The 16,906-nt window shown below is 49.2% G+C and overlaps 1 protein-coding gene across 1 annotated transcript; it reads right to left on the bottom strand.

Annotated features, from left to right (window-relative positions):
* Positions 1-946: 946 nt before the first annotated feature.
* On the bottom strand, positions 947-13,753 carry LOC117729940 (leucine-rich repeat-containing protein 52-like). Its single transcript, XM_034531354.1, has 2 exons — positions 12,857-13,753; positions 947-1,278 (listed from the first exon to the last, which is right to left on the bottom strand). The coding sequence occupies exons 1-2, from the start codon at positions 13,503-13,505 to the stop codon at positions 947-949; spliced, it is 981 nt and encodes a 326-aa protein (XP_034387245.1). The 5' UTR covers positions 13,506-13,753.
* Positions 13,754-16,906: the final 3,153 nt, after the last annotated feature.

Genomic DNA, 16,906 nt, shown 5'->3' with positions numbered 1-16,906 from the left:
TGGTAAACTAGATTAAACCGGAGAGAGGAAAGAAATCCACTCGAAAACACACAAAACTTGGGAGTCCGCAAAATTAGCGCCACCTGCTGTTCATCTCCGTAGCAACGCAGAAGGAAACGTGCATTTGAATGGAGACTTGAAACTGGGGAACGTCCTGTTGATCCCACCAGCAGTGAGTTATAGAAGGAGTTCTTTCATAGTTTTCTACATTCAAATCATTTGGGATCGTATACCCCAAATATATATATACCGTTATTTTTCCTGGACAGATTCTGTCTATAGGAGACGACGGTTCACCGTTTCCAGTCAGTTTGCCTTAAGGCGTTCAGGAAAATCACTTCTTAATACCAAAACGTACTACTTTTCTGTCTTTTTTATTGTAGCAGAGATAAGGCATCACTCTCTTTGTGACCCCCAATACCTTTTGTTGTATGTATTAATGTATTGTGTGTGTGTGTGTGTGTGTGCGTGTGTGTGTGGGTGCGAGTCTCTCACGTAACACAACTTGTTATAATTTTAATTTACAGAATGTTACTCAAGAGCACTTCACATAGTATGCAGGTACATCCGCCCACTCGGAGAAACCAGCAGCTCCGGAGAGTATCTGTGCTGAGGTGAGTGTGTGTGTGTGTGTGTGTGTGTGTGTGTGTGTGTGTGTTTGTGTGTGTTGTGTGTGTACGGGGGTTATTGCTCTCAATAATCTCAGAGGTCATTCTGTAGTCCTGAAGTGAAGGCATGGTCATCCTTATTGCTGTCTCTGTCTGTCTCTCTCTCTGTCTCTCACACACACACCCTCTCACACACACACACACACACACACACACACTCACACACTTTCTGTCCCATATGGTGAAGAGCACATCGCGATATCTAAATCTGGAACACACAGGAGACAGTCAGATCTTGGTTCATTGTGAGTCCTCTCATCACTTCCGGTCCTCCCTCCTTAGACCTGCATGCCGGGCTTGCTCAGGTCCCCGTTGCCCTGGTTCCCCCCTCCTCCTCCTCCCCCGCCCATCCCCCCCCTGTCGTCCTCGTCGTCGCTGTCCATGTCCTCGCTCTTCCTCTTGCTGTAGCGCTCGTACAGCACCATGAGCACGCCCATCACCCAGGCCGACACCGTGCCGGCCGAGAAGATGACGAAGCCGATGGCGATGAAGAAGAGGTAGTCCCAGTAGCCCAGGCCCTGGTGGCAGTCCGCCCGCAGCTGCATGCCGACCTCCGCCAACCGCTGGCCCGCCAGCTCTGGGGGGCTGTGGCACACCGTCTGGCCCTCGTCTGGAGGTGAAGGAGAGGGGGGGGGGGGGGGGGGGGGGGGGGGGGGGGGGGATGGAGGAGATTAATGAGGGAAGATAGAGCATAAGAGAAAACAGAGAATGATCAGTACATATGGTGGAAGATGAAGGGCAGAGTATGAGGGAGGAAAAGGATGTAATTACTCTGGAGCAAAAGGGTGTACAACCCACACACACACACACACACACACGCACGCACACACACACACACACACCACACACGCACGCACACACACACACACGCACGCGCACACACACAGTGATAACCTTTGTGGTAAATTATCCCGTGAGACACTATAGATTTCCTCTGGGTAATGTAGGTCTAGGACATGGCAACATTATTATGCTGCGCACACACACACACACACACACACACACACACACACACACACACACACACACACACACACACACACAAAGGCGACCAGACTTTGAATGCAAAGCTCTGACACATCAACCCTCATGCACATCGTTACACACCAACGATTAGACCAAACATCTGCCGAGCGATACGATAACGAGCCGGCGTGACTTAAAACATCGCCGACCGTGAAGCGCTTCGCCGCGGAGAGGTCAAAGGTCAAAATCTGTCCCGCAGGGTGTCCCGGGGTCCGCGGCTCCAGAGCTCCTCTCGAGGCGGCGCCTTAATCGGGGGCCGCGCCGCGCGTTTCCCCTCCGCTACAGTGAGTCCGCTAGCGTGAGCACGGACCCTCGCGTACTTTAACTAATTAGCGCGAGCGCAGAGGGTTAAAAAGGAGAAGAGAGGCGTGCGGCACGCGTTGTTTCCTATCGGTTCATCTCTCGATTCAGGATATTTCTCATGCTCCTTTGCTCCCAACCTTGCTGAAGGCTTAATTGCACTTGCACTTGCAATTAAGCCCCCCCCCCCCTTCAAAAAAAAGATGGGTTGGGAACAATGAGTGGTAGACAAGCGGTCTGAAAAATGGGAATAATCGAGATGACAACACGCTCACACAAAACATAATTTAGAAACATTTAAATGCAAAACGCAGTTAAAGGAAGCGACAGATGCAGCGAGTGTGACCTCAGAGAATGAGAGATCTGGCTGCAGTCCCACCCGCTGATGTATTAACGCTGTTAATTAAACCGCACTCATCTACCAATTAGGCCAAAGGTCTGAACATGGAAAATGAGTGATGGGGGGGAGTCAGATATGATCTATACTTCTGACTAATACTCGCCAGAGAGGCTTAAAGAGGAAAAAAGCTGTGAAATTATTATAAAACCGAGCCCAGTTTGGATGGAAATTGACGCGAGCCCTTAAATTAAAGTGTTTTATTCCCTTAATGTCCACTGTAGCCCCACGACAACCCCCAAGGCTGATTGGTCTATATGTCTGCGAGGGTTGAAGATACCGGATCGACCACCCTGCAGGGGTCTGACGAGCTTCTCGATCGATACCAGATACCAAAACAAGAAACAGGAAACAGGAAACACAAAACAGGAAACAGGGAACAGGGAACAGGGAACAGGGAACAGGGAACAGGGAACACAAAACAGGAAACAGGGAACAGGAAAGAGGGAACAGGAAAGAGGGAACAGGGAACAGGGAACAGGGAACAGGGAACAAGGAACAGGAAATGGAACAGGAAACAGGAAACAGGAAACAGGGAACACAAAACAGGGAACAGGGAACAGGGAACACAAAACAGGGAACAGGGAACAGGAAACAGGTCCCTCGATGAATTATCGCCTGTTATTGAGTGCGGTGCTTCGAGTACCAGCTGTGGGCACGAAGAGCCAACATAGTTTTTTCCAACGGGTTTTGAATAGATTACGTTACTAGTCATCGCCTTTTCAACACGTCCTCTACGTACACACAGAACTCAATCCTGAGAGACAGCTGTTTGCTATTGGTCATACCAGATTATACCAATTATTGGCCGATAAGACACACGGAAAAAATTATCATGTTCTGTATGAGGATACAAAAAAAGGCTTCTGTGTTTCACACTGTAGATCCATTTATTTTCCCCTTAGCCATAAGAAGCAAGAAGCTCACAAATGCCTCGTAAAATGCCGAGATAAGAGAAAACGATTTGAAGAACACAGGAAGGAGGCGGCAGCCGGGATGATTCACTCATCCTCTCGCCTCAGCGTCTGTTTCTCTGTCGCTCGGTGTTTTCAAACTCGTGGTTCTAGGCAGATAAAAAAAGCCTTTGATTCCTCGTGTTTGGGGCTCTTGTTTTTCACCCCCAAAGTTCAAAGATGCCATTTGCCGAACGCATGATTCTGTAAATCTGTCCTCAAAATGTTTTTTAAAGGAGCCCGGACGTCTTAATTGAGAGTACCTCAGGACATGTTCAGGTTATAGAGCGTGCGTATGCATTAATTAGATTAGAGTAAGAAACTTAAATTCTAAATATAGAGATAAAGACTCTCCGCCGTGTCGTCTGATTCAAGCGGGTTCAGGAAAGCGGGTTGCAGCCTTGAGGAATTCACACTTTTCTGCTCGCATGCTGCACTGCAGTTTCTATATTCCTGCACCTTAAACACGCACTGACTATAGAAAATGCTGCAGCGTGAGATGGATACAGGATGCCCCCCAAACACACACACACACACACACACACACTTTGCACTCTTATGATGAGATAGTCTGCTCCGAACATTAATCTTTGGCAGCACATTTATAGTTAGTCTGACTGGGGTCTGATCCCTGTGATCCACATACAGGACAGACAACATGGTGGTGGATGGATTACTGGGGTCTGGTTCCTGTGATCCACTACAGGACAGACAACATGGTGGTGGATGGATTACTGGGGTCTGGTTCCTGTGATCCACTACAAGACAGACAACATGGTAGTGGATGGATTACTGGGGTCTGGTTCCTGTGATCCACTACAAGACAGGATGGACAATGTGGTCGTGGATGGATTACTGGGCACAAACCCAGAGACAAAAAGACTAAACGAAAAGAAAAGAGTCGCAAACCGACCTGGAAGAGACTAATAATGACCACAAGAAAAGACAACCACGAAGAGATGCAAAAGGACTAGAAACAGACCAAAACAATTACAACTAAAAGAGATGCAAAAGGACTAGAAAACAGACCAAAACAACTACAACTAAAAGAGATGCAAAAGGACTAGAAACAGACCGAAAGAACTACAACTAAAAGAGACGCAAAAGGACTAGAAACAGACCGAAAGAACTACAACTAAAAGAGATGCAAAAGGACTAGAAACAGACCAAAACCAATTACAACTAAAAGAGATGCAAAAGGACTAGAAACAGACCAAAACAATTACAACTAAAAAGAGATGCAAAAAGGACTAGAAACAGACCAAAACAACTACAACTAAAAGAGATGCAAAAGGACTAAGAAACAGACCCACCAAAGAACTACAACTAAAAGAAGATGCAAAAGGACTAGAAACAGACCCAAAGAACTACAACTAAAAGAGATGCAAAAGGACTAGAAACAGACCGAAAGAACTACAACTAAAAGAGATGCAAAAGGACTAGAAACAGACCAAAACACTACAACTAAAAGAGATGCCAAAGGACTAGAAACAGACTGAAAGAACTACAACTAAAAGAGACGCAAAAGGACTAGAAACAGACAGCAAAAGAACTACAACTAAAAGAGATGCAAAAGGACTAGAAACAGACCCAAAGAACTACAACTAAAAGAGATGCAAAAGGACTAGAAACAGACCCAAAGAACTACAACTAAAAGAGACGCAAAAGGACTAGAAACAGACCGAAAGAACTACAACTAAAAGAGACGCAAAAAGGACTAGAAACAGACCGAAAAGAACTACAACTAAAAGAGATGCAAAAGGACTAGAAACGAGACCCAAAGAACTACAACTAAAAGAGATGCAAAACAGCTGCAAAGTGAGCCCAAAATGACCACAAAGATACAAAATAACTGCCAAGAGACTCAAAATTACTAAAAAGAGAGACACAAAGTGAAAATACAGAGACACAAAATGCCTACAAAAAGGGGCTAAACAATCATAGACAAATTATCTAAATACCAAAATACAAAGTTACACAAAACTACACAGACATACCAAAAGGGGCAAAGCAACCCCCCAAAAAGACTATAAAAATCCACTGGAAAGAGACCAAAATAACCAAAAAAGGCGTGGAGAAGCCCCGCCCCCCCGTGACACGCCACCGACCAGAGGCCGCGAGGACAGAAATAGTACCGAAGGAAGAAAAACAAATGGACACACACACACACACAGACGCACACACACACACAGACACACACACACATTACACACAAGCAGAGCTCTTTAGGGACCCCGTGAATGGGTTTTTCTTCTTCATCTAAAAGGGTCGGCGATCCACCTCGTCACCTCCCTGGAGGAGGAGCTATGGTGAACAACAACAACAACAAAAAGAGACACCGGTTCAACCATTCCGCACACACACACACGCGTACACGCAGAACGTGCACGTACACGCAGAACGTGCACGTACACGCAGAACGTGCACGTACACGCAGAACGTTCACATCACGCACGTGCTGATGATCAGCGCTGCGAGGCGGAGCGCCCGGTCCCATGAACTGCGAACGGAGCTATTTATAAGCGGATTAATTATGTCAATGCATATGCTAATCAGTGTGGTGGTGGTCTCATGCAGAAGGGGGCGAGGGGGGGAGGGGGGGGGAGGGGGAGGGGGAGGCGATACCGCGCAGGAGCGCTCCTGTGCGAGGCGTGTGTGACCTTGACCTCTGACCTCCCCGTGGATGCTGGCTTCCCCCCCTCGAAAAAATCTGATCTGATGAGTTTTTTCTCTCCATTACGTCGTATTGGTGAACACGCGTGATCGTAACGGGCGGATTGGCGGCGTTACGGGCGAAGTCAGCAACCAGAGCATTTAAAAAAACAAATTGTCCATCTTTGTAATTCCTTATTTTACTTCTTAATTTTAGGAGATTAGCAGGAAACCCAACGACGCCATCCAATGAAATACAAGGAAGTTTAACGAGCTTCTACACTTGTTGTGTGAGGTAGCCTCCGGAACATTTATGTTATATTTCAGGTCCTAAAAAGTGGGGAAATGTGTTTTTTCTTCTACGGTTATTACGTTTTTGTTTGTTTGTTTGTTTGTTTCAATATGAGTTTCAAGAGGTCACACGATCCGTCTCCACTAGTTGAACTTCTCTTGTATCATATCATAAATAATCTTTTTATCGGCATTGCCCATCTTTCCTTGATTGATTGATTGATTGCGTCATTATTGTCTTTTTATTGTGTTTTAGGACATGGCTTGTTTTGTTGACAACAGGTTGTTGTTGTTGTTGTTGTTGTCGCTTCACATCGTGAACAAAGAACACAATGAAACTCTGTGCTCAAGGTTGAAGGTTGAAGGAGGAGCTCCTTCAACCTCCTCCTTCAACCTCCTCCTTCAACCTTCAACCTCCTTCTTCAACCTTCTCCTCCAACCTCCTCCTTCAAAATTCTCCTTTAACCTTCTCCTTCAACCTTCTCCTTCACCTTCAAACCTTCTCCTCCAACCTCCTTCTTCAACCTCCTCCTTCAACCGCCTTCTTCAAATTCTCCTTCAACCTTCAACCTGCTTCTTCAACCTCCTTCAACCTTTTCCTTGAACCTTCTCCTCCAACTTCCTCATTCAACTCTCTCTTTCTCCTTCAACCTTCTCCTTCAAACCTCCTTCTTCAACCTCCTTATTCAAATTCTCCTTCAACCATCTCCTTCAAAATTCTCCTTCAACCTCCCCCTTCAACCTTCTCTTTCAACTTTCTCCTTCAACGTTCTCCTTCAAACCTTCTCCTTCTCCTTCAAACCTCCTTCTTCAACCTCCTTCTTCAAAATTCTCCTTCAACCTTCTCCTTCAAAATTCTCCTTCAACCCCCTCCTTCAACTTTCTCCTTCAACCTTCTCCTTCAAACCTTCTCCTTCAATCTTCGACCTCCTCCTTCAACCTCCTCCTTCAACCTCCTCCTCCAACCTCCTCCTCCAACCTTCTCCTCCAACCTTCTCCTCCAACCTCCTCCTTCAACCTTCTCCTCCAACCTTCTACTTCAACCTCCTCCTCAACCTTCTCCTCCAACCTCCTCCTTCAACCTTCTCCTCCAACCTCCTCCTCAACCTTCTCCTCCAACCTCCTCCTTCAACCTCCTCCTTCAACCTCCTCCTCAACCTTCTCCTCCAACCTCCTCCTCCAACCTTCTCCTCCAACCTTCTACTTCAACCTCCTCCTCAACCTTCTCCTTCAACCTTCTCCTTCAACCTTCTCCTTCACCTTCAAACCTTCTCCTCCAACCTCCTCCTTCAACCTTCTCCTCCAACCTCCTCCTCAACCTTCTCCTCCAACCTCCTCCTTCAACCTCCTCCTTCAACCTCCTCCTCCCAACCTTCTCCTCCAACCTCCTCCTTCAACCTCCTCCTCCAACCTTCTCCTCCAACCTTCTCCTTCAACCTGTTTTAACCGCGCCGCACACGAGGGTTCGGCTCAGACTAAGAATAGCCGACCTTTCCTCCATCGCGTCCACGAGGGCCGAGCGGCGCACGCCTTCCTCTCCAATAGACGGCATTAGTCAGATTACCGCCGTCCTCCTTTCCATCATTTCTCCATTAGATCCCTTCTTCCTCTGGCGGAGGATGAGAGGAGAGAGAGAGAGAGAGAGAGAGAGAGAGAGAGAGAGAGAGAGTGAAGGTCAGATAGCAACAGCTCTCTCTCTCTCCTCTTCCCTCTATCGCTCTTCTTATCAGTCGTCCTCTTTATCACCACTTTTCATTTCCACTCTGGCACGCTTCACATTTACTCTCCCTTCAGCCTCCTTCCCCATTCTCCTTCTTCTCCTCCTTCTTCCCCTTCTTCTTCCCATTCTCCTTCTTCTCCTCCTTCTTCCCCTTCTTCTTCCCCATTCTCCTTCTTCTCCTTCTTCTTCCCATTCTCCTTCTTCTCCCTCTTCTTCCCCATTCTTCTTCTTCACTTCATTTCCTTGTTTTGTTCTCCTCCTCTCCTCTCCTCCCTCTTCTTCTTCTTCTTCTTCACTCCTTTTCCTGTTTTTTTCTCTTCCTTCTCTCCTCCCTCTCTTCTTCTTCTTCTCACGTTAATTTCCTTGTTTTTTTCTCCTCCTCTCCTCTCCTCCCTCTCTTCTTCTTCTTCTTCTTCTTCTTCACTTCATTTCCTGTTTTTTCTCTTCCTTCTCTCCTCCCTCTCTTCTTCTTCTTCTTCACTTCATTTCCTTGTTTTTTTCTCCTCCTCTCCTCTCCTCTCCTCTCCTCCCTCTCTTCTTCTTCTTCTTCACTCCTTTTTCTCTTCCTTCTCCTCCCTCTTTTTTTCTTCTTCTTCTTCTTCTTCTTCTTCTTCTTCTTCTTCTTCTTCTTCTTCTTCGTGCCTCCATTTCTCTCAGTTTTGCTCTGTCATCTTCACACTCTACTTTTCCCTTCTACCAATGTTATTCTCTAGCATATTGGTTGGACACACACACGCGCGCGCACACACACACACACACACACACACACACCTGAGTGCCTCCGTGCCTCATGTGATCACATCAGACACACACACACACGCGCGCACACACACACACACCTGAGTGCCTCCGTGCCTCAGGTGATCACACACACACACACACACGCGCACACACACACACAAACACCTGAGCGCCTCCGTGCCTCAGGTGATCACACACACACACACACACCTGAGTGCCTCCGTGCCTCAGGTGATCACACACACACACACACACACGCGCGCACACACACACACACCTGAGCGCCTCCGTGCCTCAGGTGATCACACACACACACACACACCTGAGTGCCTCCGTGCCTCAGGTGATCACACACACACACACACACACCTGAGCGCCTCCGTGCCTCAGGTGATCACACACACACACACACACACACACACACTCACGCGAGCGTGGCATCCCTCTTGGTAGTTGACTCAAAGCTCACCCAAAGTAGGCCGTCCCGAATCCGATCCGCGTCCTCCGTGAACCAGCTGGGTCCGAGGATCCGTTCCAGCCCGTGAATAATGGATCGTCCGCCTGTATTAAATTGAATCGATGGCTCCTCGTCATAATGAATGTTTTAACGCATTTGAGTGACAGATCTGGGGCGCGGACACTCCCCCTTTTGTTTTTCGGCTCTCGCCCTCCGTCGCAAAAAGTCTTTGATCCGTTTGCTCGTGTTTTTTTCTTTCTTTCTTTCTTTTCTTATCTCGTCTTTTCGTCCTCTGATCTCTCGTCGTCAAAAAGGTTCACTTTCATTGCGGATGAATCGAGTTTAAATGGGCGTGAATGTTTATGAATATTTAACTCTTGCGTCCAAATGAGCATCATCACGACCAAGGCGAGGTCGAATGAGGTCGAATGAGGTCGAATGAGGTCGAATGAGGTCGAATGAGGTCGAATGCCAATACACAAACTAAACTAAGCAAAACAAGTGCAACAAATATAAAAGTTATTAGAGAGTTACGGCAAATACAAGCGCAATATTCTCTCTCTTTTTTTGCTCTGTTTTTTTAAACTGCATATTCAGGTGATAATTCTCAATGGGTTCAAATGTGTTCACATTACTTTTAAATTGACAGATTGTTATTATAAAAAAAATATAAATTATAACCAGTAGGCGATTTGTTCCGTTTTGTTTTTTTAAACAATACCCGGTTCGTTTCGTTTGCCCAGGATTCCCAAACTGCCCCCAAGAACAATTTTTTTAATTAAATATAAACATATAATCTTATAGAGCCAAAAGAAAAAGACTAAATTACAAATCGTCTGCCACTTCGGGGACTTGGATTTGTCATGGCGAGTGTATTAGTCAGTTAATGTGGTTAAATAGCAAGGAAACGAAAAAGAGTGAAACACAACGATGGTTAAAGCGTCTCGTTCTCGGCTTCCATTGAAAATGACTTGCGGTGGAAATAAAGCGTTTTGTTTGTATTTCTTTAAAGTAATCCGTCTCAGAAGGTGACCTTTGATTCAATTCAACATCATTTGTCTCACTAAAACATCTGTCAACATTTATTGACCTCCTGCTGTTCGGGCGGATGTGACGGAGGAAGACGAGGGAGCGGCACGCCGAGAGGCAACGACCTCCACCGGCTCAGAGAGAACCCCTGAAGGTCAAATACATCCAGATCCGTGACACGGGACGGACAAAGAGAAACTTACTTGAACACTAAACAGCAACAAAAAAAAACAATCTGGAGATTTTTACAGCAATAATTCAATGTGCTCATTAAAAACTAGGAAATCACCAGCGATGTTAAAGGGTCCTAAATGAGTAACAGTGTGAAGACGGGTTGCACGCACACACACACACACACACACACACACACACACACACACACACACACACACACACACTTGCATTTTCCTGATTCACATTCAAACTGAGAGGTAGCGACAACTGGAATCAGACTCACGGCCCTGAAGTCAGATCGGAGGGCATTATTAACACTCACACACACACTCACTCACACACTCACTCACACACACGCACACACACTCACTTGACCCCATTCCCTCTGTTAAACTGGTTGCTGGAGTTGTTTACGAGTGGCATAGCAGCACATCGATATACGTGATTTGTTGTGAGTCCGAGAGACGGAGTGTGTAACGGAGAAGTGTGTTGTTTAGAGTTTACAGTCCACGCTCCTCTCACATTTAGTACTTTCATAGTGTATTGTGATCTTTATTGTTAACCTCCGATTCTGACAAGTGAAGTGCCTTAAACTTGCATTCTCTCTACTGACCACCAGGGGGCGACTCCTCTGGTTGTATAGAAGTATATGCTTCATGTGTTAAAGCTGCATTCTCTCTACTGACCACCAGGGGGCGACTCCTCTGGTTGTATAGAAGTATATGCTTCATGTGTTAAAGCTGCATTCTCTCTCCTGACCACCAGGGGGCGACTCCTCTGGTTGTATAGAAGTCTATGCTTCATGTGTTAAAGCTGCATTATCTCTACTGACCACCAGGGGGCGACTCCTCTGGTTGTATAGAAGTCTATGCTTCATGTGTTAAAGCTGCATTCTCTCTCCTGACCACCAGGGGGCGACTCCTCTGGTTGTATAGAAGTCTATGCTTCATGTGTTAAAGCTGCATTCTCTCTCCTGACCACCAGGGGGCGACTCCTCTGGTTGTATAGAAGTCTATGCTTCATGTGTTAAAGCTGCATTCTCTCTCCTGACCACCAGGGGGCGACTCCTCTGGTTGTATAGAAGTCTATGTTAATGACTCTATATCTCACTTGGTTGCAGAAACCAAGATGGCGACGTCCAAAACGCCCAGAAGAACTTGAAGCTATAAAACCGTGCGGTCCACAAACCAGACAATACGTCCACTTGTCAAACGTACCGTGGTTGTCAGCCGGGACTCGAACCGTCAGCTGGCGGCGTGTTGTGTCACTAACGATTCAAAAGCACTTCTCTCAAAAGCTTTTTCCTTTTTGTTGCAGAAATGTGTTTGTGTAAGTACTGACTGGGATGAACATCAGAGCTGAGTGTGTGTGTGTGTGTGTGTGTGTGTGTGTGTGTGTGAAAGTTAAGGGGGATAACAACTTTGGGGAGCTGCTGTCTTCTAGTGGCCTCTCTCGTCTCCTTACAGTAATCTCATTCCTGTTTCCCACAAGCCCGGCCTTAGGCTCTCCTCTTGCCTCCTGATCGCACGCTGACTCACACACACTTGACTGGAGTGAGTCGCAAGCGCACACACACACACACACACACACACACACGCGCGCGCGCACACACACACACCACTGAACACGCTGTCCTTAACAGGAGCATGGGAGTCCAGCTTTTTTGAGCATCATCATTAACCATCTGGACTGAAGGGGCCAACGCGCATACGACAATGGGAGCGCCAGCGCACACGCAGGTACACGCTGTGTGTGTGTGTGTGTGTGTGTGTGTACAAGTGTGCATGTAGGAGAGGCAGTAAAGGACACAATCATCCTCTCAGCATTATCTTGACCTTTAGGGCCCGGAGAGGCGACACATTGAAGTTCTGACACATTGTTTCAAGACCGGTTCACCTCCTGAGGACTCAGATCCACCTTCATGTTCAACTCAACACAAGTCTGTTGATTCCTTGGGTTGAATTAAGACATGCTCTGAATCTGAGGTCAAACCAATAGAGTCCGAGTGTGTGTGTGTGTGTGTGTGGCGGAGAGAGAGGGGGGAGGAAGGGGGGGGGGGGGGGGGGGGGGGGGGGGGGGGGGGGGGGGGGAGAGTCTGCATCTGACTCTGCATATGTGAGTGCAACATGGAAGTGTGGGTGTGCATTCATATGCACAAACTAAAAGGGGGATGGAGTCGTAAGCGGGACTGAGTTGACCGAGCGCCCACAATCACATTATCTCAAATGAGCTGGTGTAAACTGACAAGAGATCCCCCCCCCCCCCCCCCCCCCACCCCCACCCCCTGAACAGGGATACAGGCCTCAGCACACCACGTTTTGGGATGTGTGGCACTGACAGAACTTTAATGTTCATTTTAAGAAATCAACTCATCTCATTTGTTTACAGTTTAGTGTGTGTGTGTGTGTGTGTGTGTGTGTCTGTGTCTGCGTGGACCTCCATCCTCACCTTGGAACTTGAAGCCCTCTATCTGCACCCAGAGGCAGAGGTCCTCCGTGTCACAGTCGCAGCTCCACGGGTTCCCACTGAGCCCCAGGGACCGCAGGGCCGGCAGGGCGATCAGGCTGCTGATGTTCAGGGCCGTCAGGTTGTTCCGGCTCACGTCCAGCACCTGCAGGGCCATGTTCTCCGAGAAGGCGTCCGGGTGGATCTCCCCGAGGCTCGGGTTATCCGTCAGCCGGAGCATCACCAGCGACGCCAGGGGCCCGAAAGTCCGGTCCTCGACCTGCAGCAGCGTGTTGAACGACAGGTCCAGGTAGGCGAGTTTCCGCAAATTCCCGAAGGTGGACTCGGAGATCTCGGTCAGGGAGTTGTTGCTGCAGTCCAGGTAGACCAGATCGGACAGGTAGTTGAGCTGCAGCGCCGGAAGGTCCCCGATGCGGTTGTTGGAGATGATGAGCTGTCGGGTCGCCAGGGGCAGGTCGTTGGGGAACAAGGTGAGCTCCTGCCCGGCGCACTGGACCACCAGCTGGTCGTCGCACACGCATCTGTCGGGACAGCCGGCCGTGAGAGCCGGGGACGGGGTCACCCCCATCACGAAGACGAAGAGGAAGAGGAGCCGGAGAGACTGGGCGCTGGGCTCGGGCAAGAGACGCATGACGAGGCCGCCCAGAGCGTCATGAACTCCGGCTGAGCTGGACCAGGACTCCCCGGCGCTCTCCGGGCATCCTGCATGGGTGTGCGGAGCAGGGACCGAGGCGAGGGGGCTGCGCGGAGTGTCTGGCTGTCGCTGCCTGGAAGCCCGGCTGCTGTTTGTATCCAGCCTCCCTTTCTCTCTCTCTCAGAAAAAGACTGTCGGTCAGTCACTCACGCGCGCTCCGGCGCGCGACGCACGTCGCCACGAGACATCTTTCTCTTTTTTCTCCCCCCCCACCCCCCCCGTGTTTTTCTTTCAGAAGGTGACCGAGGCACTGCGTCTCGCTCTGCGGGTGAGGGTCGCGCGGCTCACCGGACTCGGGCCGGCGCGTGAAGCCCACAGCTGGATGTTGCCGACCACCCGCTCGGCGACTCATCCTCGTGAACGAGTGCATTGTTTATGTAGTTTTACAAACAAATGCCATGACAAGAAAACAAACCACAATAGAATCCTGGCTGTATGACTCCCCGCGCGTGCACGTCCTTCACGGTGTTGGTTTGAGTGCGTGTTCCTTGACCGCTGGATGGAGAGAGCGCGTGCTTCCAGTCCTGCGCTCAGACCGCTTCTGAGCTCCGACTCTCCGCTGCGTGGTGCTGTTCCCACTAACTCCCCCCCCCCCCCCCCCGTGACTGCGCTCCGCCCCCCCGCACCGCACACACTGCAGCTCTGCACGCACACACACGCACGCACACACTAGAGTGCGTGCTTTGTGTTCGTGTTGCACGAGTTTGACACTGGCTTGATTGCAATGGTGGTTGACGTCAGCCAGCCGGTGCTCTTCATGAGGAAAACCATCGAGAAGAGAAGAGACTCAAAGTATGAGAGGAGGAGGAGGACAGGTCTCTCTCTCCCCTCTCTCTTCTATCTCCCTCTATCTCTATCTCTCCCTCCCTCTCTCCTCCTCTCTCTCCCTCTCTCCCCCTTCTCTATCTCTCTCCCTCTCTCTCTATCTCCCTCTATCTCTATCTCTCCCTCCCTCTCTCCTCCTCTCTCTCCCTCTCTACCCCCTTCTCTATCTCTCTCCCTCTCTCTCTATCTCCCTCTATCTCTATCTCTCCCTCCCTCTCTCCTCCTCTCTCTCCCTCCTCTCCACCTCTCTCCTGCTCTATTAAAACTACATCCTCATCCCATGTGGCCCCGGCGTCTCCTCATCCCAAGTGGCCCCGGCGTCTCCTCATCCTCATCCCATGCGGCCCCGGCGTCTCCTCATCCTCATCCCCAAGTGGCCCCGGCGTCTCCTCATCCCAAGTGGCCCCGGCGTCTTCTATCCCAAGTGGCCCCGGCGTCTCCTCATCCTCATCCCATACGGCCCCGGGTCTCCTCATCCCAAGTGGCCCCGGCGTCTCCTCATCCCAAGTGGCCCCGGCGTCTCCTCATCCCTCATCCCATGCGGCCCCGGGTCTCCTCATCCCAAGTGGCCCCGGCGTCTCCTCATCCCAAGTGGCCCCGGCGTCTCCTCATCCCAAGTGGCCCCGGCGTCTCCTCATCCCAAGTGGCCCCGGCGTCTCCTCATCCCATGCGGCCCCGGCGTTCTCCTCATCCAAGTGGCCCCGGCGTCTCCTCATCCCAAGTGGCCCCGGCGTCTCCTCATCCCATGTGGCCCCGGCGTCTCATCATCCCAAGTGGCCCCGGCGTCTCCTCATCCCAAGTGGCCCCGGCGTCTCCTCATCCCATGCGGCCCCGGCGTCTCCTCATCCCACGTGGCCCCGGCGTCTCCTCATCCTCATCCAGACTTATTATATTTGAATGCCAAGTGGCGCCATGGTTGCCATCCCAACCATAGATGTGCCGCGCAAATTAAAGTCATTAGTAAAGAGATTTAAATATTCTAATAATGAGCATAATTACTGATAATGCACGAGCAGCTCCTCCCTTTCTTTGGATGCAGTACAGATGCATTTTGAAGGGGGCTTTCCTCGAAAGGTCAACCAGAGGTCACTGTAGCGTCATCACAATGAATGGAAGGTTTTCACAGATGTTGCGTAATTCAGATTTAAAAGGACAAACACCATGCAGCACCTTTAAAGTTCACCAAATTAACACGTTGTTTTTTTCACTGTACAGATATGAAAGTGAATTGTCACTGAAGGGAAAGCCCCGTCTGGAGGGGAGGAGGACCCCCATCGGATCAGGGTGGGGGTCTGACCCCTGAGTCATGGTCTAAATGGCCCCGCAGAATCCTTAATGTGACTTTCCTCCATGACTCCAAACGGTGTCAGCTTCCAGAGCGGGCTCGTTTATACCCCTGTGTGTGTGTGGTGTGTGTGTGTCTGCACCTTGTGTTTCTACCTGTCTGCGTGGATGTTGTGCACGTGCGGGCCTCGTCGTTACTTTTTTAATAAGGTGTGCACACGCGCAGTGTCGGCTGTCGGCTCGCCGGTCTGATCCCCCGACCTCCCCGTCAGAGGCGTCACTCACCTTTCACTCACCTTCGCTTCACACCCATTACCTCACCATCTTTTAGCCTAATTTTTTTTTGGGGAGCCATTCCCTGGATTAAATAATGACAAATGGATGTTTTTTCCTCTTCCTCTTCCTCTTCCTCCGCGTGGAGCTCTTTCTCACTGCGGCTCGGTGAGGTCGTAACTCTTCTCCTAACCGACTCGCCTCTATCCACCGGGGTCGAGGTCTTTCTTTTTCCCCAGCACCACCTCACATCATTCTAATGTAACTAACCCAAGAACCTCTATCAGTCACCCTGACTGCCTCCATACTGTGTGTGTGTGTGTGTGTGTGTGTGTGTGTGTGTGTGTGCGCGCTCCTGAGAAGATTAAAAACATAAAAACACTGCCTCTAAAATGGAAATTGTTTTCCATCCGTGGCTCATAATTCCCGGAGTAAAGAATGGAAAAAACACATCTGAAAATCGGTTTGAATATAGAATATAAGTTTAGTTTAGGTTCCGTACGTGGAGAATTCACTTTGAACCACACATACAACACATCTTAAAGGAGAATGATTATACTGTTGTTATTATACAATTCCTTCCCCCCCGTCGGTGGCTCTCCTGGTTCAAAGTCGAGTTCTTACCACTGAACTGAAGACCTCTTTAAAGCTACTACAAGGAGCTTTTATTCTGTGTTGTTTTCTGGCGCCCCCCTGTGGACAAAAATCGGCAGTTTCTGGTGAAATGTACTTTGTAGGATCAAATTATGGTTGTTGTTGTTGTTGTTGTTGTTGTTTTTTTTATGATATTTGTTGGCAGAATGAAACGATGAAGAATAGCGCCGGGTTTCAGTTCTGCTGCAACGCTTCAGTGGAGTCGACGAGCCCCCACTGTCCTGCATCTCCTCACAAACACCTCAAATGCACATTTTCTTCTTCTCTCATGTTCTTTATCTCCGCACTAATCCTCCCGACGC

This window comes from Cyclopterus lumpus, chromosome 4, assembly GCF_009769545.1.
Source record: "Cyclopterus lumpus isolate fCycLum1 chromosome 4, fCycLum1.pri, whole genome shotgun sequence".
In the NCBI taxonomy this organism is placed as follows: Eukaryota; Metazoa; Chordata; class Actinopteri; order Perciformes; family Cyclopteridae; genus Cyclopterus; species Cyclopterus lumpus.
Note: the sequence above shows the minus strand (reverse complement) of the source record. Positions and strands in the feature narration are given on the sequence as shown.